The sequence below is a fragment of the Pseudophryne corroboree genome, assembly GCF_028390025.1.
Source record: "Pseudophryne corroboree isolate aPseCor3 chromosome 3 unlocalized genomic scaffold, aPseCor3.hap2 SUPER_3_unloc_3, whole genome shotgun sequence".
Lineage (NCBI taxonomy): Eukaryota > Metazoa > Chordata > Amphibia > Anura > Myobatrachidae > Pseudophryne > Pseudophryne corroboree.
Window position 1 is genome coordinate 2,105,075 of NW_026967519.1, and position 24,048 is coordinate 2,129,122.

The 24,048-nt window shown below is 48.3% G+C and overlaps 2 protein-coding genes across 3 annotated transcripts in view; one reads left to right on the top strand and one right to left on the bottom strand.

Annotated features, from left to right (window-relative positions):
• The window catches only part of LOC134983990 (gastrula zinc finger protein XlCGF57.1-like), a 102,197-nt gene that overhangs the window by 63,449 nt on the left and 14,700 nt on the right, over positions 1–24,048 (top strand). The window lies entirely within an intron of this gene.
• Positions 5,945–14,213, bottom strand: LOC134983982 (oocyte zinc finger protein XlCOF7.1-like). Of its 2 annotated transcripts, none has more exons than XM_063949638.1 (7): positions 13,964–14,213; positions 10,968–11,078; positions 10,271–10,462; positions 10,068–10,191; positions 9,853–9,950; positions 9,623–9,734; positions 5,945–7,956 (listed from the first exon to the last, which is right to left on the bottom strand). In XM_063949638.1, the coding sequence occupies exons 2-7, from the start codon at positions 11,076–11,078 to the stop codon at positions 7,205–7,207; spliced, it is 1,389 nt and encodes a 462-aa protein (XP_063805708.1). In that variant the 5' UTR covers positions 13,964–14,213; the 3' UTR covers positions 5,945–7,204. The 2 variants fall into 2 exon arrangements, with proteins under 2 accessions (XP_063805708.1, XP_063805707.1); XM_063949637.1 differs by having other exon boundaries at positions 5,946–7,959; positions 13,964–14,211.

The following is a 24,048-nucleotide window of genomic DNA, read 5'->3' on the forward strand; positions in this document are numbered from 1 at the left end:
AGTATAAGTCAGGAGGCTGAGTTGGAAACTGGGCCAGTTCCTCGTGTCACACACAGCTATGTGTGAGCTTTAATGCTGAGCTCCCTAAAGTTGTGATCTCCAGAGCTCCCGTATCCCTCTGCACCTCCGTGCCTCAGTATCTCCGTGCCTCAGCACCTCGTGCCTCAGCATCTCTGTGCTTTCAGCACCTCGTGCCTCAGTACCTCAGCACCTCCGTGCCTCCAGTACCTCTGTGCCTCAGAATCTCCGTGCCTCAGAATTTCCGTGACTCTGCACCTCCGCGCCTCTGCACCACCGAGCCTCTGCACCTCCGAGCCTCAGCATCTCTGTGCCTCCAGCACCTCGTGCCTCAGCACCTCGTGCTTCCAGCATCTCCGTGCCTCCAGCACCTCGTGCCTCCAGTATCCCGTGCCTCAGCACCTCCGTGCTTACAGCATCTCCGTGACTCAGCACCTCGTGCCTCCAGTACCTCCGTGCTTTCAGTACCTCTGTGCCTCAGCACCTCCGTGACTCAGCACCTTGTGCCTCCAGTACCTCCGTGCTTTCAGCACCCCGTGCCTCAGCACCTCCGTGCCTCCAGCACCTCGTGCCTCCAGCACCCCTGTGCCTCAGCACCCCTGTGCCTCAGCACCTCGTGCCTCCAGCATCTCGTGCCTCCAGCACCTCCGTGCCTCAGTACCTCCGTGCCTCAGCACCTCCGTGCTTCCAGCACCCCAGTGTCTCTACGCACCCGTGTCTCTACGCACCCCAGTGTCTCTACGCACCCGTGTCTCTACGCACCCCAGTGTCTCTACGCACCCCAGTACCTCCAAGCACCTCAGTGCATCCAAGCACTTCCGTGCCTCCTAGCATCTCAGTGTCTCCAAGCACCCAGTGCACTTTAGCGCAGTTGTACTTGGTATCTTCACTGATTCATCAGCGCCTTTCCAGTTCTGTCTTTCAGGAGACCTTCAGCGTGCCTCCTGTCTGCCGACCTAATCCTGCATGGGGAGAACCTAGATTCGGCCATCTCTGCTGCGGTTCCTCTTCCCAGTCACCGGAAGAAGCCCCGAGTCCACAACACTCCCAAACCAGGTCAGTGGTAGTATTCATATAATTCTCCAGTCGCCCGCACAGACTTCACTAACACCGGGTTCACAAAACCTCAGTCATGACACCCCTTAAACATGTGTACCCTTGTGTCAGGGACAGATGAGTCATCGGTGATATGCAAATCATCTTTTATTACAATAATCATATATTGAATACTTTCCTGCCATTTTGGCTGTAACTTTGCATTATCGTAGTCGACACTGGAGTCAGACTCCGTGTCGATATCAGTGTCTATTATTTTGGATAGTGAGCATTGAGAGACTCTGAAGGTCTCTGCGACATAGGGACAGACATGGGTAGATTCCCTGTCTGTTCTCTAATCTTTTGTGCAATAAATTCACCTTAGCACTTAATTACACATATCCAAACAGGTGTCGGCGTTGTCGACAGAGACACCCCTCACACACATATTTGCTCCATCTCCTCCTTAGGGGAGCCTTTTACCTCAGACATGTCGACACACACGTACCGACACACCACACACTCAGGGAATGCTCATCTCAAGACAATTCCCCCACAAGGCCCTTTGGAGAGACAGAGAGAGAGTATGCCAGCACACACCCCAGCGCTATTAACCCAGGAATAACACAGTAACTTAATGTTAACCCAGTAGCTGCTGTTTATAATGATTTTTGCGCCTAATTATGTGCCCCCCCCCCTCTCTTTTTACCCTCTTCTACCGTGTATCTGCAGGGGAGAGGCAGGGGAGCTTCCTCTCAGCGGTGCTGTGGAGAAAAACATGGCGCTGGTGAGTGCTGAGGAAGAAGCCCCGCCCCCTTGACGGCGGGCTTCTGTCCCGCTTAAATATACATTTTCTTGGCGGGGGCTCATACATATATACAGTGCCCAACTTTATATATGCTAAACTTTTGCCAAAGAGGTCCCAATTGCTGCCCCGGATGCTCCCCCCTGCGCCCTTACAGTGACCGGAGTATGTGAGGTGTGTGTGGGAGCAATGGCGCACAGCTGCAGTGCTGTGCGCTACCTCAGTGAAGACTGGAGTCTTCTGCCGCCAATTTCGAAGTCTTCTTGCTTCTTATGCTCACCCGGCTTCTGTCTTCCGGCTCTGCGAGGGGGACGGCGGCGCGGCTCTGGCATCGGACGACGAGGTTGAGATCCTGTGTACGATCCCTCTGGAGCTAATGGTGTCCAGTAGCCTATGAAGCAGGACCTATCTTCAGAGAGTAGGGCTGCTTCTCTCCCCTCTGTCCCACGATGCAGGGAGTCTGTTGCCAGCAGAGCTCCCTGAAAATAAAAAACCTAACAAAATACTTTCTTACAGCAAGCTCAGGAGAGCTCACTGAACAGCACCCAGCTCGTCCGGGCACAGATTCAAACTGGAGGAGGGACATAGAGGGAGGAGCCAGAGCACACCAGAATCTAAATTCTTTCTTAAAGTGCCCATGTCTCCTGCGGAGCCCGTCTATTCCCCATGGTCCTTACGGAGTCCCCAGCATCCACTAGGACGTTAGAGAAATCAATAATGTATTAAGCAGCAATTAACCTGGCAAATCAAAAGAATAATCTAGTTTGAAAACAGATTAAGCCACATACAGATAATGATGCTTATAGATCGCTTTTGTATTTGTTTTGTAAGATGCCTGCTCCCTCAGATCGTGGCATCCAGCCTGGCAGAGGAGTGACGAGCGGCTGCTGAGTGGACAATGGGACCGGCCAAGCGGAAACCGGTCCGGCGTCCTAGTCTGCCCATGTAGTCCCACCACCAGCAGCAATAATGATAATGTAGCGGGAGGGATCGGCGCCGCCAGAGGGAAGAACTGAAGTGCTGTACTAGAGCGGTGGGACATGCAACTCCTGAGTGACTCAATCTTCCTGTGCTGCTGCCACAGATCACAGGAAGTGATGCTCCTAGCAGGATGGAAACTGCTGGGACCGGAACCGGCACACTACTAACATAAAAAAAGTTTCAGAACAGTGCATGGGTACATGGGGTTGGTTGCTGGGCCTTCGGGCACCCCAAGCGGCCGGGCCCCATAGCAGTGGCATCCTCTGCACTCTCCATAGTTACGACAGTGCACATATCTCCCCATATGCATATATACACCCCTACTATATATACACATGATCCCAATATACTGTACACATACATATATATATATATATATACACACACACACACTCCTCCTGTATATTCACATACTCCTCCACCATATGCATAAATCCCTCTATATATAAACATTCCTCCTAATATATCTATTTACAGCCCTTATGTATATACACATACCCCTCCACAATATACAAATATACACCCAGCTGTATATACACATACATCCAATATACAGTGATAACACACACCCCTCCTATGCATATACATGCCATATGGTATACCGCACTACTCCGGCACACACAGGGTTACACCATACAGTGGCAGCACATAGGTTTACACTGCACTGCTCCAGCACACACAGGATTACACCATTGAATGACAGCAGCACACACAGGTTTACACTGCATACCCTCCATCTGTACCTTTTTGGCCGGTACAGTACCGTTTTTTTTATGGTCTGTACCGGTCAAAAAGGGCTTTGTACCAATTTTTGACTCACCAAATTTCCACTGAAAGTATAGGAAAGGGGGCGTGGCCACATCCCCTTTACCTGTGACCACGCCCCTTTTCCTGGTCTGTATCGGCCAAAAAGGGCTTTGTACCGATTTTTGACTCACCAAATTTCCATTGAAAGTATAGGAAAGGGGGCGTGGCCACATCCCCTCTACTCATGGCCACGCCCCTTTTTCTAATTTGTACCTTTTTTTGTGTAAAATGTTGGAGGGTATGACACTGCACTGGCACACACAGGGTAACTGACAGCAGGTCACCTCACCCACCTCCCGGGCCGCCTTCACAGAGCTGTGCTCAGTGGTGGGACAGCATTGCTGTCACATGGCGTGGAGGAGGCGCCTGGACACTATGCGGAGGAAGGGCAAATGAAGCCTGCGCTTGCACAATCTCCAGTGTTTGATCCACAGGGTGAGGGAGGGAAGGGTGGGTGCCGCAGGGTGGAAGTGGAGCCTCCGACGGCTGCTGGCAGTGGCAGGTTGTTGTAGCAGGATACAAAATTCCTGTCTACAGCAGCCCACAGAGGCTGTGGCCCTATTTTGATTGGGGGCCTGGAGCTGCAGCTTCACCCGCCCCATCGTGAATCCAGCCCTGCCTATATTATAGGTAACTGAATATGCCACCAAATGTGTTAAAACCTACCCTGTAGACCACACAGTCTCCAGTATAGTGGAGACACGTTGGGGATAGATAGCGTGGGCTCAATGTGGGACCCTGTTCCACCTGCTATAGATTTTACATGAACTTTCCTTAATGACCACACAAAGGGGCTGCGAATGAGTTGGAAGCAAAAGAGAGAGCAAGTAACTTTGTATTTGGAATAAACCATGCGGCCCTGCAAGGGGTGCAGATACTTTGATGTTTCTGCATGCAGCGTAAATACTGGCTGCTTTTGTATGTAGCCCACAAACACCAGCAGTATGCTATTCAGGGTGTGGAGTCCTGGGCACTCAGAGGGATCTTGCAGAACAAGATCTGCACATGCACAGTGTGGTAACTACACATGAGCAGATCTCACACCACAGATATACTTAAACCACCGGGTTTAGGCTCTAACTATCTCTGCACATGTTACATCTACCCCACCTGCAGCGCAGCATGCTGTTACCAAGGTGCAGAGTTACTTTTATTTTGCTTTACACCCACCTCAAAATCAACCCCAAAGATTTTCGTATCCATAGACTGTCAAAGTCGAAAAATATCGTAATCCACAATGCCTTATACTAACCCCAATGCACATGCCCGCTGCACGTGCACCCAGTCTGCGGTGCGTGTGCATATCCGCAAATTGCGTAAGATCGCTCCGGCGATCACGCGCGTGTTATGCTCATTTACGGTAGAATTTGTGAGCGTGTAGCGGGCGACTCGATCGTAACATATTTAACCTATATAGTGTGTTTTATAGCGATTATTTCCCCTTAACAACGACAGTAAAAATGTTTAGTTTAAATGGTTTGTGGACATGGGGATTCCTCTTTGCATGATATGAAGGGTCAGACAAAGGTTGAATGGTGGTGTCTAGTGTCTAACTAAAGAGTATTTTATTAGAAACATTCCGGTATTGGTTAGGAAGAGATCGGTCGCTCCAGCGTATAGTTATATGTAAAAGTAGTTTATGGACTTTAAATGTATTTGCTGTTTTATTACACATGAGGTGGGAGTCCTGGGGATGCCTCCTACCTGAGCAGTTGGAGAGAGACACATCCCCCCCCCCCATACGAACCCACTTATGACCTTTTGTTATAATGCAGAGACAAATTCCTGTGTCCAATGAACAATGAGATTATAGGACCTTTGTAGTGTACAGTATACTGTGTACATAAAGACCCCCATAGCCAGACCAGCTCTCACTTCTCTCCACAAGGTTTTCCCCGTGATGACTGAGAGCTGGTTTCCAGATAGCGCATGCGATTCATTCCCACGTGTGTAAGTTTTCTCTGTGGCCATTTCATTACTCTGTGTGTATGCAATTCGTTCTCATCTTGTTATCCTTTAAGTGTTTGCCATTTTATTCTCTTTGTGTTTATTATATGTATATGTGTTACGATCGTTCGCTATTGTGTATATTTCTATTTAGTTATTCCGTTTAGTTATTAATGTTAGGTTTGTAGTGTATAAGCTGTAATCTGTATTCTTTTCCCTTTTACTTACTAAAAATCATCTGGTAAGGTGTTGGAACCTTAACAAGTGTTTGTGTGATTCACCATATAAGTGCTAAGGGTTTCAGAGCATCTCAATTGCTCAAACAGCTTGCATACTCACAAAGGTTCAGTGTTACACCATTATAGTACCACGGTATTAAGGTTTACAGTGTAAGCATATTCTGTGTTTAAAGTTTATAAAGGTTACTGTCTGTGTGTACGCTCGCTGTGTGTATTCCGTATACCCAGCGCAGCGTGTACGTAACTTGCGTACCATGTATGAGGTCTTTGTACGCAAATAGCGTACGAAGTGCGTAGCACGTGCACGTGGTTTAGCGGCCATTACGGCTACACGGTATTAGTAAATAGCTTATGTTAAAAGGTAAATAATTAGCTTTATCAAGACGTATTGTCAACCATCAGTCCTGATACAACAAAGACACCACATCCTGTTCTCCGGCCACTGCCCCCTAACTCCTCCAGTAAGTGTGGTGACAAGATTTGGGACTAAACATGAGCTTTATACACCATGATCCATCAGAGGTATATAATATCTCTACTCTGTAGCTTTATTGTGAACTGAAGTTATTATTATTTAATGTAGGCTAAAGTTGAATAATGTCAGTGGTTTTGTCTTAGTATACAGACCCCTTGCATGATATAATCTGAGTAGTTATCCATACAGGAAAAAAGGTTCATCTAGAGTTGGCTTTTAATAATGGCAGTTATTAAAAGCCAAAGGCGTAAGGTGACGGTCATCTCAATAGCACTTATAATAAGCAAAGCCCCAAAGATGGAGGAAAACGGGGAGCACCAATCACTACTAAGGAGAAAATAGGAGGTCTGTGACTATTAATAAAGATTTGCCTCATTTCCCACGTCAACAAACCCTGTTGAATACTGAGAGATGACACATGAGGGGAGGTAGTAGGGGTTGGACACTGCAAAGACCCCACCAATCTCAACCTTTTGGAACTAGGTAGGGCGTTCCCATGGGGAGGGGATGAGGAGTATGATAAAGGTGGGCTATTCTAAGGGCTGGAGAGAGGTTCTCTGCTCCTAGGCTAAGAAGTGATATTCTGTGGTAATTGTTGGTTTGGATTGTATTACTGAAGAGTTTATCACCCATTCTGTTCAATAACCCACTGTTGGTTTTCATGTACCACTGTGCTTGAGTGATTTGGATTCCCGTATCTTCAAAATGGCTACAGGAACCCCTTTATTGCATGAAAGCTATGGATACTATAGTGGCTGAGACACGTCCCTGATTCCCACACGAAGACCGGATGTTGATTGCTCTACAACACTGTGCACCTTTGTCAGGTTTATTACTGATAAGCTGGTTATTACAGTATATCCAGCGCCAATATATTCCGCTCTTGTGTCTATCAGTTTAGGGAAACGGCCTTACTTTCACCATGTGGACCTTTTGGTGCACGGTGAGGTTGGCCCTCTGCGTAAACCCTTTCCCACACTCCGGGCAGGCGTACGGTCTCTCCCCAGTGTGGATTCTAACGTGCTTATTGAGATCTGACTTGTGGGTAAAACATTTGTGACACTCGCTGCACAGGAAGGGCTTCAACCCCGTGTGGGTTCTCTGGTGGTCGGTGAGATAGGACTTGCACGCAAAGCACTTGCCGCAGTCGGAGCAGGAGAACGGCTTCTCGCCGCTGTGAACTCTCCGGTGATTGACGAGGATGGATTTATGGGCAAAGGATTTGCCGCAGTCCAGACAAGCGAACGGCTTCTCGCCGGTGTGCGTCCTCCGGTGATAGACAAGTGCTGATTTCTGCGTGAAGCGTTTCCCGCACTCGGAGCACACAAAGGGCTTCTCCCCGGTGTGAATTCGGTGATGTCTTTTAAGGTCGGCATTATGGCTGAAATGTTTACCACATTCAAAGCACTGATATGTCTTATAGCCCCTACGGGCTGTATTGTGTGTAGCTAGATCTGATTTATCCGAAAAGAATTGCTCATGGTTATCGACACCAAATGGCAGATCTGCACTGGGAGGTACTGGATGTATATTAGGAGTAATAGGTTTTTCCACTGGAGAATCCAGTGTGGCTTCGTCATCTTCTTTCTTACACTCTGAAGGTACAACGAGATGCCCCCCCGAGGTGTTCCCGCCGCTGCTGTGTCCGTCTGCTGGGAATTACATAATGTATGGAAATAGAAATTATTCCATTAGAAAAGCTCTATCATTATAAGTAGCAATGACAAAATACTTCCATACTATGAGCAACTTCACGTTCCAATTTATAATGGCTTTATTACAATTTTATTATCATTATTATCTTTTATTTATGTGTCGCCACAAGGTGTCAGCGGTGCCACATAGGGGGAAGAAGTAAGGGTAGTGATAAGCTGCAAGGGGAAAGGAAGAGGAAGTAAATCATAATTTAATGATCCTGAACCCAACAATTGGGTGGGAAGATGAGGGAACAAACGCACACTGGCGCCAGAAGTAGTGCTGGGACGGGTTATAGTCTAAGATGGAGGGGTGTAACCACGAGGGCGATCTGGGGAAGGAAGTATGCTGGTGGTCAGAGGGGCTGTGTCTGTGGCGCGTCTATCATGGGTGCAAGTTCTCCGGTACACATGAATACATGTGTCTGGGGGGACCCCACGGACACACCCTGCCAGCAGGACCGATTATTGTGGCTGCCCATGTATTGCTCCCCTTTACTGTACTCATCTGGATGCGCCATCTTTACGGTGATATATTCTAAGTGTGAATGTTTGTAGAGAATCTGATAGGTCCATTGAGCGAGTACCAGTGCAATGGGAAAGCACGGAATCCTTACACTGAAAGGGGGGTGACCAGAACCAAGGTGGATGAGCGGAAAGAGCACAGAAGGGAGCGCGGACACAGGAGATGTAGGAGGGAGTGAAGAAATTGAGGGTCTTGTATGTGAGGGTGAGAAGTTTGCCCTGTATTAAGAATAGACTTAGGGGGACATGTACTAAGCAGTGACAAAAGTGGAGAAGTGAGCCAGTGGAGAAGTTGCCAATGGCAACCAATCAGCATTGACTTAACATTTATAATTAGCATACTTTAGAAATATACAGAGCTGCCGATTGGTTGCCATGGGCAATGTCTCCACTGGCTCACTTCTCCACTTTTATCACTGCTAAATAAATGTCCCCCTAAAGTCTATGTGTTCAAGGGGAGCCAGATAGGAGGAGGTTGCAGTAGTCCAGTTGGGAAATTCTTAGTGCATGGAAGAGAATTTAGGTTGCGTCCATGGTGACAACAAAGGAGGCAATGGTACTGTCATTAGGAGGGGGTGGGGGGGGGGGGGGATTATCGGGGGTCAGGGGGGGAGAAAACAATTAGTTCTGTTTTGGACATATTGGAGGAGGGGGGGGGGTATTCAATTGTTTGAAAAGTCAGTTGGGTGTCTGTTTTTTCATATCTGGGAGACAGGTAAAATCAGACACCCAACCGACTTTTCAAACAACTGAATTCCCCCCAGTGAGCGCTGGGTCATCCAGGAGAGGGCAGACAGATAAGAGACGTAACAGAGGGCACAGAGAGACAGGCTGGGACAAGAGAGGTAAATGCGGGTGTCATTCACAGCTGATGAGGTTTCCAAGCGAGGAGGTGAATAGGAAATAGAGAAGGGGCCTGTATAAGAGTACGCATTAGATTTGTCACATATTAATCCCAACAGAGTATTAAATGTAGTTATGTAGATAGCTGCAGTGTTAGTACTATCTGTAACAAGGTTAGTAATGACTGAGGGTTCTGCAGAGTGACAGCTAAGGCTAATGTAAATGTTCTCTGTACTTAGTGATTATTACTCACCTGTGCTGATATCTGTAGGGATTTCCTCCTCCTTACACTGCTGATCTATCATCACATACGTCTCTTCTTCCTCCTTTATATCTTCTACCTTAATATTTATGGAAACTTCACCCTAAATTACCAACAAAACCATACAATACAGAATAATTTAATACATTGAGATTACAGATCATAAAGTTTAAATTCACTTTAGTATTTTAATATTTAGTGAGACTCTGAATTCCATCTACCTGACCCTCCTGTGGGACACTGTGATTCTCTGTTGTATCATCCTGGGAATAAAGAGGACGGGGACTTCTCTCTGGGGTATTCCTGTTACTGGCCCCATCTGTAGGAGACACACACTGACTGAGTACATTGTATATATGTGTTTTATCAGATGATGTGTATCTAGGTGGCCCCATAGCTGCTCTCTCCATTACACTACATGACAGTCTCCTCTTACCCAGTGATGTGAGGGGCCGGTGATTCTCCATCATCACGTCCTTGTACAGACCCCTGTGTTCCTCTATATACTCCCACTCCTTCATGGAGAAATAGACGGTGACATCCTCACACCTTATAGGAACCTGACACACACAAAGACAAAGTCATCACCCAGACACATCCCCCGGTGTTACTGTATAATGTCCCATTCCCAGAAGTCACCTCTCCAGTCAGCAGCTGAATGATCTTGTTGGTGAGTTCCAGGATCTTCTGGTCATTGTGCCTCTCATCTATCAGTGAGTGAGGTAGAGGCACCGTGATGGGGCTCTGGGTCCTGCTCAGGCCTCCTGACACACGGGAATGGCTGCTGGGTGTGTCACACTCTCTTGACGTCTTCTTAACTACTGTGTAATCCTGTAAACAATACATTAACATCCAAAGCTAGTTCCTGGTCCCACTGGGGTACTGAACAGTCTAAGTGATGTCAGTAAAATGTCCAGATTCTCTAAAGTCATAATGCAAAGATATACATGTGACACTCCCAGACTCCCTCACCTCCCCAGTCAGGTCCCTCTGTCAGTAATAGAGATAAGAGTGATGTCACTGTGACGCTCCCAGACTCCCTCACCTCCCCAGTCAGGTCCATATGTTAGTACTAGAGATAAGAGTGATGTCACTGTGACACTCCCTGACTCCCTCACCTCTTCCAGTCAGGTCCATATGTTAGTAATAGAGATAAGAGTGATGTCGCTGTGATGCTCCCAGACTCCCTCACCTCCCCAGTCAGGTCCCTGTATTAGTAATAGAAATAAGAGTGATGTCCCTGACGCTCCCAGACTCCCTCACCTCCCCAGTCAGGTCCATATGTTAGTAATAGAGATAAGAGTGATGTCAGTGTGACGCTCCCAGACCCCCTCACCCCTATCAGCAGGTAGATAATCTCCATTGTTAGACTCAATATCTTCTCATTCATAAGACTCTTGTCCATCATAAAGACTGTCAGGAAGACATCCGGTCTTGGTGGAAACATCTGCAGATAGAGAGAGCATACAGTATGAGAGACACATTTGTCCACCTTCCAACACAGACTACCTAAATGAGGTGTGAAAAAGGTTTGCATTTACCCTTATGGAGAACCAGACTGATGTTCCACAGAGACACAGTGTAACGGAGTAGCCGGCTGAACTGAAAATACTAGCCTTAATGTTTTTTTTGCCAGTACCCTTGTCTTATCTTATGAATCCTTATCTTATGAATGGTGCCATTAAAGTCAGTTTCCTCAGTTTTTCCTGAAAGCATCTCCTACTTGTCTCTTGGATGAAGACATTTGACTGATACAGAGGTGGATGCAGATCATTCGCGGCTGTGATTTTTCGCAGATTGGACAAGCATTTCCCATACCTCCCAACATTCCTTTTATCCAGATACGGGACCCATTGCAGCCAAAAAGGGGTGTGGCCTAGTGGGTAGTGGGCGGGAGCTAACATAGAAGAGGTGGGGCCTCACGGCACCCCCGTTTGCATCACTGTGGGGCGAACTCTGTATAGATGCTGTGCACTGAGGGACCTGACCTCTCCAACATCGACGCACCATCGGTTGCAACATCACCTCCTGGAGCACAGCCTCCCTTGTAATATTCTGATGATATATATATCCACAGTGGTTGCGGTGCTGCAAACGAGAACACAACCGCATGCTGAAACACGCCCATGTCACTCCTATCACACGACGCCTCCTCGTTTTGCAGGTAATCTCCCAGTCTCCCCCCTGAAGACAATACTTTGTATTTACAATATAGATCCGTCCCAGCTCCCCTACACTGGCAGTGTTTGGACATCATTAATTGATGTATATGATGCTTAAAGGTGCAGCTACCCAGGTCGTGCAGTAAGCTGGACTTCACAGTCCAGGAGGAATGAGGGAATGGGGCTTGGCGCAAAGACTGCATGGCCCACTGAGAATTTCCCAGTTCCCTCAGTGGGACAGTCTCCACAGTGCAGGGATGAGAGGAAATGGGCCACACCCTGATGCCTGGCAGGCTGCATATAGCCCACAGCCTATATTTTGCCCATTTCGGCTCCACACTAATAGCAATAATTCCAAGTGGTTTAAGATAATTCACAGAGAGATTTAGCTGCTGTGTAGGTGAATCTTACCTGTGTATTCTGTACCCAATGACCGAAACATGGTGGACTACAATCCCCATCATGACAAAATGATAAAACCTGGCTATCAAGGTGAGGTAGCTATGGAAATGTAACCCTATAACCTCCACACATATACACTGAGAATGCTAATATTGTATTCACTACTCTCCAGTATACGGATATTGCAAGTCAAGTAGGAGTCCTGTGACCATATAAAAGTCCTTTCATGCAAGCCATAAAGATGACCTAATCTACAGCAGAGGGTGTGATATTGCTTTTTCCCATAATACACCAGTGATGACATTATTACGCACCACCAATGATAAGCTATGACACTAGACCTCGCCACTGAAACAGATACTACTGACAGGAGTTTCTGCATGCACTAACACCACTTGTAAATAATATTAATAGTATTATTGGTAACAATTATTTATAGTGAGCCAGCATACGCCGTAGTCCTGTACACCAGGTATAAACACTGTATTACAACACTGATTATTAACCAACAAAGGGGGTAAGGAAGCCAAGCTTGCAATCTATATGAAGATAGAAGCTTAATACATGAGATGAAGAGCAAAATATGGCATACGTGTCCTGCCAATAGGCGATGGGGAAGAGTGCTCAGTGGTGTTACGTGGCCAGAGAGGTGGTTTATTGTCTGCCACTTAGAGGTTAGGAGGCTATGGTGGGTCTACTAAGTGAAGGAGGGCAAGTCACAGGGTGGCAGCAGAATGCTGGGATGGGGTAGGGGTAATAAGGGTGTAGACAGAAAGCGGGGTGGGTGACAAGGGTGGGGCAGAATGCGGGGGCGGGTAATGAGGGTGGGGCAGAATGCAGGGGCAGGTAATGAGGGTGGGCAGAATGCGGGGGTGGGCAATGTGGGTGGAGGCAGAATGCAGTGGTGGGCAATGAGGGTGGGGAATAGTGCAGGGGTGGATAATGAGGGTGTGGACAGAACGCAGGGGCGGGTAATGAGGCGGTGGGGCAGAATGGGGTGCATTGGGAAATAGTGCTTATTGGGGTTACATGGTCAGTCAGGTGATTTACTGTCAGCCGCTTAAAGGTGAGGAGGCTTTGGTGGGCTTATTACGTGAAGGAGAGCGCGTTATCACAGGGTGGGAGCAGAATGCTGGGAAGGGGGAATAATAAGGGTGAGGACAGAATGCAGGGGCTGGTAATGTGGGTGAGGACAGAATGCAGGGGCTGGTAATGTGGGTGAGGGCAGAATGCAGGGGCGGGTAATGAGGGTTGGGGCAGAATGCAGGGGCGGGTAATGAGGGTTGGGGCAGAATGCAGGGGCTGGTAATGTGGGTGAGGGCAGAATGCAGGGGCGGGTAATGAGGGTTGGGGCAGAATGCAGGGGCGGGTAATGTGGGTGAGGGCAGAATGCAGGGGCGGGTAATGAGGGTTGGGGCAGAATGCAGGGGCTGGTAATGTGGGTGAGGGCAGAATGCAGGGGCAGGTAATGAGGGTGGGGGCAGAATGCAGGGGCGGGTAATGAGGGTGAGGGCAGAATGTGGGGACGGGTAATGAGGGTAGGGGCAGAATGTGGGGGCGGATAATGAGAGCGAGGGCAGAATACTGGGTCAGGTAATGTGGGTGCATATTTTACTAGTAACGGCGCAGAGATTGGAGATATGGAGGAAGATGTGGGTGGCAGCTGTACTGTTATTATTATTAATAATAATAATAATGTTATGACTGCTGCCATTGGACACTCAGTCCAATAATAATAATGACAATAAGACAACATCAGAACTATTACCTCTTCCAGGAGACACTGAGTTCAGTAGTATACAGAGCCTGCACCTCAGTGGTAGCATCTAGTTTCTCCTCGTGCAGAGGACCTTTCCCATAAGCCCCTGGGTCCATGTCACTAACTATAGGAAATAGAGGAGAGCCTGGAGACGGTAGGGGATTATGGGAGTTGTAGTCATGTAACACCAGCTAGTGGCTTTAGTAGGATAGTAGCAATTTTACATCAGTGGACTACGACAACATGGCCGCCTCCCTCCTGCACCGCCGGTGACCTGTTAGATACCACCGCTGTAGTCCAATAGGGGCTGAACCACGGAAACATGGCCGCCGCCTCCCATCCACCTGCACTGTGTAGTTTCTTTGCACGGCGCTTCGCTGATGACGTCACCCGCTGTGTGCTTCGTCTGCCAATTATCCGCAAGAGATGAGACCACGAACCAATCAGCGCTGTCTATCCGACAATCTGTTAGAGTGATCCGCTCAGCACGGAAGTGTGACACCGGCCAAAGGTAGGCTGAGATGCAGCGATAGCTCCTGGTGAGTGTGGCTAAATGTTGTGTACTAATGGCTAGTGAGAGAGGTGAGGTGGCCATGCTGTGTCCTCCACCTGCCACTCATCCCTATGTCCTCCTACCACTGATCCCTACATACTCCTACTACTCATCCCTACATACTCCTACCACTCATCCCTACATACTCCTATCACTTATCCCTACTCCTCCTACCACTCATCCCTACTCCGGGATCCGGATTGAAAGTCAACAGTAACTAGGTCGATTACTATTGGTCGACAGTAACTAGGTCGACAGGGTCTTTAGGTCGACATGAGTTTTTCACAATTTTTTTCTTTTTTTTAACCTTTTCATACTTAACGATCCACGTGGACTACGATTGGAACGGTAATCTGTGCCGAGCGAAGCGGTAGCGGAGCGAAGGCACCATGCCCGAAGCATGGCACTAATTGGGGTCCCCGGTCACTCTACGAAGAAAACGACACCAAAATAACATTAAAAACTCATGTCGACCTTTTGACCTGTCGACCTAGACATCCTGTCGACCTAGTTACTGTCGACCAATAGTGGTCAACCTAGTTACTGTCGACTTTCAATACCACACCCCCCTACTCCTCCTACCACTCATCCCTACATACTCCTACCACTCATCCCTACATACTCCTACCACTCATCCCTACATACTCCTACCACCATCCCTACATACTCCTACCACTCATCCCTACATACTCCTACCACTCATCCCTACATACTCCTACCACTCATCCCTACATACTCCTACCACTCATCCCTACATACTCCTACCACTCATCCCTACATACTCCTACCACTCATCCCTATATACTCCTACCACTCATCCCTACATACTCTTACCACTCATCCCTACATACTCCTACCACTCATCCCTACTCCTCCTACATACTCCTACCACTCATCCCTACATACTCCTACCACTCATCCCTACATACTCCTACCACTCATCCCTACATACTCCTACCACTCATCCCTACTCCTCCTACCACGCATCCCTACTCTTCCTACCACTCATCCCTACTCTTCCTACCACTCATCCCTACACCTCCTACCACTCATCCCTACATACTCCTACCACTCATCCCTACTCCTCCTACCACTCATCCCTACATACTCTTACCACTCATCCCTACATACTCCTACCACTCATCCCTACTCCTCCTACATACTCCTACCACTCATCCCTACATACTCCTACCACTCATCCCTACATACTCCTACCACTCATCCCTACATACTCCTACCACTCATCCCTACTCCTCCTACCACGCATCCCTACTCTTCCTACCACTCATCCCTACTCTTCCTACCACTCATCCCTACACCTCCTACCACTCATCCCTACATACTCCTACCACTCATCCCTACTCCTCCTACCACTCATCCCTACATACTCTTACCACTCATCCCTACATACTCCTACCACTCATCCCTTCTCCTCCTACCACTCATCCCTACACCTCCTACCACTCATCCCTACATACTCCTACCACTCATCCCTACATACTCCTACCACTCATCCCTACATACTCCTACCACTCATCCCTACCTACTCCTACCACTCATCCCTACATACTCCTACCACTCATCCCTACACCTCCTACCACTCATTCCTACATACTCCTACCACCACTCATTCCTACATACTCCTACCACCACTCATTCCTACATACTCCTACCACCACTCATCCCTACATACTCCTACCACCACTCATCCCTACATACTCTTACCACTCATCCCTACATACTCTTACCACTCATCCCTACATACTCTAACCACTCATCCCTACATACTCTTACCACTCATCCCTACATACTCTTACCACTCATCCCTACATACTCTTACCACTCATCCCTACATACTCCTACCACTCATCCCTACTCTTCCTACCACTCATCCCTACACCTCCTACCACTCATCCCTACATACTCCTACCACTCATTCCTACTCCTACCACTCATTCCTACTCCTACCACTCATCCCTACATACTCTTAGCACTCATCCCTACTCCTCCTACCACTCATCCCTACATACTCCTACCACTCATCCCTACATACTCCTACCACCCATCCCTACATACTCCTACCACTCATCCCTACATACGCCTACCACTCATCCCTACTCCTCCTACCACTCATCCCTACTCCTCCTACCACTCATCCCTACTCCTCCTACCACTCATCCCTACATACTCCTACCACTCATCCCTACTCCTCCTACCCCTCATCCCTACACCTCCTACCACTCATCCCTACATACTCCTACCACTCATCCCTACTCCTCCTACCACTCATCCCTACTCCTCCTACCACTCATCCCTACATACTCCTACCACTCATCCCTACATACTCCTACCACTCATCCCTACATACTCCTACCACTCATCCCTACATACTCCTACCACTCATCCCTACATACTCCTACCACTCATCCCTACATACTCTTACCACTCATCCCTACATACTCTTACCACTCATCCCTACTCCTCCTACCACTCATCCCTACTCTTCCTACCACTCATCCCTACATACTCCTACCACTCATCCCTACATACTCCTACCACTCATCCCTACTCCTCCTACCACTCATCCCTACTCCTCCTACCACTCATCCCTACTCCTCCTACCACTCATCCCTACTCCTCCTACCACTCATCCCTACATACTCCTACCACTCATCCCTACATACTCCTACCACTCATCCCTACATACTCCTACCACTCATCCCTACTCCTCTTACCACTCATCCCTACTCCTCTTACCACTCATCCCTACATACTCCTACCACTCATCCCTACATACTCCTACCACTCATCCCTACATACTCCTACCACTCATCCCTACATACTCCTACCACTCATCCCTACTCCTCCTACCACTCATCCCTACTCCTACCACTCATCCCTACATACTCCTACCACTCATCCCTATATACTCCTACCACTCATCCCTATATACTCCTACCACTCATCCCTACATATTCCTATCACTCATCCCTACATATTCCTATCACTCATCCCTACATATTCCTATCACTCATCCCTACATATTCCTATCACTCATCCCTACATATTCCTATCACTCATCCCTACATATTCCTATCACTCATCCCTACATATTCCTATCACTCATCCCTACATATTCCTAACCACTCATCCCTACATATTCCTAACCACTCATCCCTACGTTCTCCTAACCACTCATCCCTACGTTCTCCTAACCACTCATCCCTACGTTCTCCTAACCACTCATCCCTACGTTCTCCTAACCACTCATCCCTACGTTCTCCTAACCACTCATCCCTACGTACTCCTAACCACTCATCCCTACGTACTCCTAACCTCTCATCCCTACGTTCTCCTAACCACTCATCCCTACGTTCTCCTAACCACTCATCCCTTCGTTCTCCTAACCACTCATCCCTACGTTCTCCTAACCACTCATCCCTACGTTCTCCTAACCACTCATCCCTACGTTCTCCTAACCACTCATCCCTACGTTCTCCTAACCACTCATCCCTACGTTCTCCTAACCACTCATCCCTACGTTCTCCTAACCACTCCTTCCTACGTTCTCCTAACCACTCCTCCCTACGTTCTCCTAACCACTCCTCCCTACGTTCTCCTAACCACTCCTCCCTACGTACTCCTAACCACTCCTCCCTACGTTCTCCTAACCACTCCTCCCTACGTTCTCCTAACCACTCCTCCCTACGTTCTCCTAACCACTCCTCCCTACGTTCTCCTAACCACTCCTCCCTACGTTCTCCTAACCACTCCTCCCTACGTTCTCCTAACCACTCCACACTACTCTCTTTCGATTCATACTGTACCCGTTACAAGGATGTAACCCAGCTGCTGCTATACAAGGTGTAGGAGTAGTAGAAAGGAATAAAATAATACAGAAGGGGTGTGACAGTGTGTGGGATGGCGCTATAGTAGTAGAAATGAATGATAATATAGACGGTGTAAGAAGGTGGATTTGTACAGGTTTTGTCATGTTATAGAGACATTGTAGTGTTTATATGTCCATCCTACGTGTACCTACCCCTTCTGCATTTATCACCCAGTTCATTGTTACACCTTCTATTTTGTCACTCAGTGGGCTGTCCTCCTAAACCTATTATTTCTCTATCGTCCTAGTGGATGCTGGGGTTCCTGAAAGGACCATGGGGAATAGCGGCTCCGCAGGAGACAGGGCACAAAAAGTAAAGCTTTTTCCGATCAGGTGGTGTGCACTGGCTCCTCCCCCTATGACCCTCCTCCAGACTCCAGTTAGATTTTTGTGCCCGGCCGAGAAGGGTGCAATCTAGGTGGCTCTCCTAAAGAGCTGCTTAGAAAAAGTTTAGCTAGGTTTTTTATTTTACAGTGATTCCTGCTGGCAACAGGATCACTGCAGCGAGGGACTGAGGGGAGAAGGAGTCAACTCACCTGCGTGCAGGATGGATTGGCTTCTTGGCTACTGGACATCAAGCTCCAGAGGGACGATCACAGGTACAGCCTGGATGGTCACCGGAGCCACGCCGCCGGCCCCCTTGCAGATGCTGAAGTCAGAAGAGGTCCAGAATCGGCGGCTGAAGACTCCTGCAGTCTTCAAAAGGTAGCGCACAGCACTGCAGCTGTGCGCCATTTTCCTCTCAGCACACTTCACACGGCAGTCACTGAGGGTGCAGGGCGCTGGGGGGGGGCGCCCTGGGAGGCAAAATGATTACCTATAAAGGCTAAAAATACCTCACATATAGCCCTAGAGGCTATATGGAGATATTTAACCCCTGCCTGGATTCACTAAATAGCGGGAGACGAGCCCGCCAGAAAAGGGGCGGGGCCTATCTCCTCAGCACACGGCGCCATTTCCTCTCACAGCTCCGCTGGTCAGGACGGCTCCCAGGTCTCTCCCCTGCACTGCACTACAGAAACAGGGTAAAACAGAGAGGGGGGGGCACATTTATGGCGATATTTTGATATAACAAAGCAGCTATAAGGGAGCACTTATTATAAGGCTATCCCTGATATATATATAGCGCTTTTGATGTGTGCTGGCAAACTCTCCCTCTGTCTCCCCAAAGGGCTAGTGGGTCCTGTCTTCGTTAGGAGCATTCCCTGTGTGTCTGCTGTGTGTCGGTACGTGTGTGTCGACATGTATGAGGACGATATTGGTGTGGAGGCGGAGCAATTGCCAAATATGAGGATGTCACCCCCTAGGGAGTCGACACCGGAATGGATGCCTTTATTTATGGAACTACGGGATAGTGTCAACACGCTAAAGCAGTCGTTTGACGACATGAGGCGGCCGGACAATCAATTAGTGCCTGTCCAGGCGACTCAAACACCGTCAGGGGCTGTGAAACGCCCTTTGCCTCAGTCGGTCGACACAGACCCAGACACAGGCGATGACTCCAGTGGTGACGGTGACGAATCAACCGTATTTTCCAGTAGGGCCACACGTTATATGATTTTGGCAATGAAGGAGGCGTTACATTTAGCTGATACTACAGGTACCACTAAACAGGGTATTATGTGGGGTATGAAAAAACTACCTATAGTTTTTCCTGAATCAGAAGAATTAAATGACGTGTGTAATGAAGCGTGGGTTGCCCCTGATAAAAAGCTGATAATTTCAAAGAAATTATTGGCATTATACCCTTTCCCGCCAGAGGTTAGGGAGCGCTGGGAAACACCTCCTAGGGTGGACAAGGCGCTAACACGCTTATCTAAACAAGTGGCGTTACCCTCTCCTGAGACGGCCGCACTTAAAGATCCATCAGATAGGAGGATGGAAAATATCCAAAAAAGTATATACACACATGCAGGTGTTATACTACGACCAGCTGTAGCGACTGCCTGGATGGGCAGTGCTGGGGTAGTTTGGTCAGAGTCCCTGATTGAAAATATTGATACCCTGGACAGGGACAATATTTTACTGTCGTTAGAACAAATAAAGGATGCATTTCTTTATATGCGTGATGCACAGAGGGATATCTGCACACTGGCATCACGGGTAAGTGCTATGTCCATTTCGGCCAGAAGAGCTTTATGGACGCGACAGTGGACAGGCGATGCGGATTCAAAACGGCATATGGAAGTTTTGCCGTATAAAGGGGAGGAGTTATTTGGAGTCGGTCTATCAGATTTGGTGGCCACGGCTACAGCCGGGAAATCCACCTTTCTACCTCAAGTCACTCCCCAACAGAAAAAGGCACCGACTTTTCAACCGCAGCCCTTTCGTTCCTTTAAAAATAAGAGAGCAAAGGGCTATTCATATCTGCCACGAGGCAAAGGTCGAGGGAAGAGACAGCAACACGCAGCTCCTTCCCAGGAACAGAAGCCCTCCCCGGCTTCTACAAAAGCCTCAGCATGACGCTGGGGCTTCTCAAGCGGACTCGGGGACGGTGGGCGGTCGTCTCAAAAATTACAGCGCGCAGTGGGCTCACTCGCAGGTAGATCCCTGGATCCTGCAGATAATATCTCAAGGGTACAGGTTGGAATTAGAGACGGATCCACCTCGCCGTTTCCTGAAGTCTGCTTTACCAACGTCCCCCTCCGAAAGGGAGACGGTTTTGGAAGCCATTCACAAGCTGTACTCTCAGCAGGTGATAGTCAAGGTACCTCTTCTACAACAAGGGAAGGGGTATTATTCCACTCTTTTTGTGGTACCGAAGCCGGATGGCTCGGTAAGGCCTATTCTAAATCTGAAGTCCTTGAACCTGTACATAAAGAAGTTCAAGTTCAAAATGGAGTCACTCAGAGCAGTGATAGCGAACCTGGAAGAGGGGGACTTTATGGTATCCTTGGACATCAAGGATGCGTATCTCCACGTTCCAATTTACCCCTCACACCAGGGGTACCTCAGGTTCGTTGTACAAAACTGTCACTATCAGTTTCAGACGCTGCCGTTCGGATTGTCCACGGCACCTCGGATCTTTACAAAGGTAATGGCCGAGATGATGATTCTTCTTCGAAGAAAAGGCGTATTAATTATCCCATACTTGGACGATCTCCTAATAAGGGCGAGGTCCAGAGAACAGCTAGAGATGGGATTAGCACTGTCTCAAGAAGTGCTAAAACAGCACGGGTGGATTCTGAATATTCCAAAATCCCAGTTAATGCCGACAACTCGTCTGCTGTTCCTAGGGATGATTCTGGACACGGTTCAGAAAAAGGTTTTTCTCCCGGAGGAAAAAGCCAAGGAGTTATCCGAGCTTGTCAGGAACCTCCTAAAACCAGGAAAGGTGTCTGTACATCAATGCACAAGAGTCCTGGGAAAAATGGTGGCTTCTTACGAAGCAATTCCATTCGGCAGATTCCACGCAAGAATTTTCCAAAGGGATCTGTTGGTCAAATGGTCAGGGTCGCATCTTCAGATGCACCTACGGATAACCCTGTCTCCAAGGACAAGGGTGTCTCTTCTGTGGTGGTTGCAGAGTCCTCATCTATTGGAGGGCCGCAGATTCGGCATACAGGATTGGATCCTGGTGACCACGGACGCCAGCCTGAGAGGCTGGGGAGCAGTCACACAAGGAAGAAACTTCCAGGGAGTATGGACAAGCCTGGAAACGTCTCTTCACATAAACATTCTGGAACTAAGAGCAATATACAATGCTCTAAGCCAGGCAGAACCTCTGCTTCAGGGAAAACCGGTGTTGATCCAGTCGGACAACATCACGGCAGTCGCCCATGTGAACAGACAGGGCGGCACAAGAAGCAGGAGTGCAATGGCAGAAGCTGCAAGGATTCTTCGCTGGGCAGAGAATCATGTGATAGCACTGTCAGCAGTGTTCATCCCGGGAGTGGACAACTGGGAAGCAGACTTCCTCAGCAGACACGATCTTCACCCGGGAGAGTGGGGACTTCATCCAGAAGTCTTCCACATGCTGGTAACCCGTTGGGAAAGACCAATGGTGGACATGATGGCGTCTCGCCTCAACAAAAAACTGGACAGGTATTGCGCCAGGTCAAGAGATCCGCAGGCAATAGCTGTGGACGCGCTGGTAACGCCTTGGGTGTACCAGTCGGTGTATGTGTTTCCTCCTCTGCCTCTCATACCAAAAGTATTGAGAATTATACGGCAAAGAGGCGTAAGAACGATACTAGTGGTTCCGGATTGGCCAAGAAGGACTTGGTACCCGGAACTTCAAGAGATGATCACGGAAGATCCGTGGCCTCTACCTCTAAGGAGGGACTTGCTTCAGCAGGGTCCCTGTCTGTTTCAAGACTTACCGCGGCTGCGTTTGACGGCATGGCGGTTGAACGCCGGATCCTAATGGAAAAAGGCATGCCGGAAGAAGTCATTCCTACTTTGATTAAAGCAAGGAAAGAAGTAACCGTGCAACATTATCACCGAATTTGGCGAAAATATGTTGCGTGGTGCGAAGATCGGAGTGCTCCGACGGAGGAATTTCAACTGGGTCGATTCCTACATTTCCTGCAATCAGGATTGTCTATGGGTCTCAAATTGGGATCTATTAAGGTTCAAATTTCGGCCCTGTCGATTTTCTTTCAAAAAGAATTGGCTTCAGTCCCTGAAGTCCAGACCTTTGTTAAGGGAGTGCTGCATATACAGCCCCCTGTGGTGCCTCCAGTGGCACCGTGGGATCTCAATGTAGTTTTGGATTTTCTAAAATCTCATTGGTTTGAACCACTAAATAAGGTGGATTTGAAATATCTCACTTGGAAAGTGACCATGCTTCTAGCCCTGGCTTCTGCCAGGAGAGTGTCAGAATTGGCAGCTTTATCTTACAAAAGCCCATATCTGATTTTCCATTCGGACAGGGCAGAACTGCGGACTCGTCCGCATTTTCTCCCTAAGGTGGTGTCAGCATTTCATCTGAACCAGCCTATTGTAGTGCCTGCGGCTACAAGTGACTTGGAGGACTCCAAGTTACTGGACGTTGTCAGAGCATTAAAAATATATATTGCAAGAACAGCTGGAGTCAGAAAATCTGACTCGTTGTTTATATTGTATGCACCCAACAAGATGGGTGCTCCTGCGTCTAAGCAGACGATTGCTCGTTGGATCTGTAGCACAATCCAACTGGCACATTCTGTGGCAGGCCTGCCACAGCCTAAATCTGTAAAGGCCCACTCCACAAGGAAGGTGGGCTCATCTTGGGCGGCTGCCCGAGGGGTCTCGGCATTACAACTTTGCCGAGCAGCTACGTGGTCAGGGGAGAACACGTTTGTAAAATTTTACAAATTTGATACTCTGGCTAAGGAGGACCTGGAGTTCTCTCATTCGGTGCTGCAGAGTCATCCGCACTCTCCCGCCCGTTTGGGAGCTTTGGTATAATCCCCATGGTCCTTTCAGGAACCCCAGCATCCACTAGGACGATAGAGAAAATAAGATTTTACTTACCGATAAATCTATTTCTCGGAGTCCGTAGTGGATGCTGGGCGCCCATCCCAAGTGCGGATTATCTGCATAAATTGTACATAGTTATTGTTAACTAATTCGGGTTATTGTTGTAGGAAGCCATCTTTCAGAGGCTCCGCTGTTATCATACTGTTAACTGGGTTTAGATCACAAGTTGTACGGTGTGATTGGTGTGGC

Coding starts and splice junctions, on each gene's coding strand:
- LOC134983982 (XM_063949637.1), bottom strand. CDS start 11,078: ATGTTTCCACCAAGACCGGATGTCTTCCTGACAGTCTTTATGATGGAC. Junction 10,192..10,270: donor TTCAGCTGCTGACTGGAGAG/GTGACTTCTGGG, acceptor TGTGTGTGTCAG/GTTCCTATAAGGTGTGAGGA. Junction 7,960..9,622: donor CCCTACAGATATCAGCACAG/GTGAGTAATAAT, acceptor TGTAATTCCCAG/CAGACGGACACAGCAGCGGC.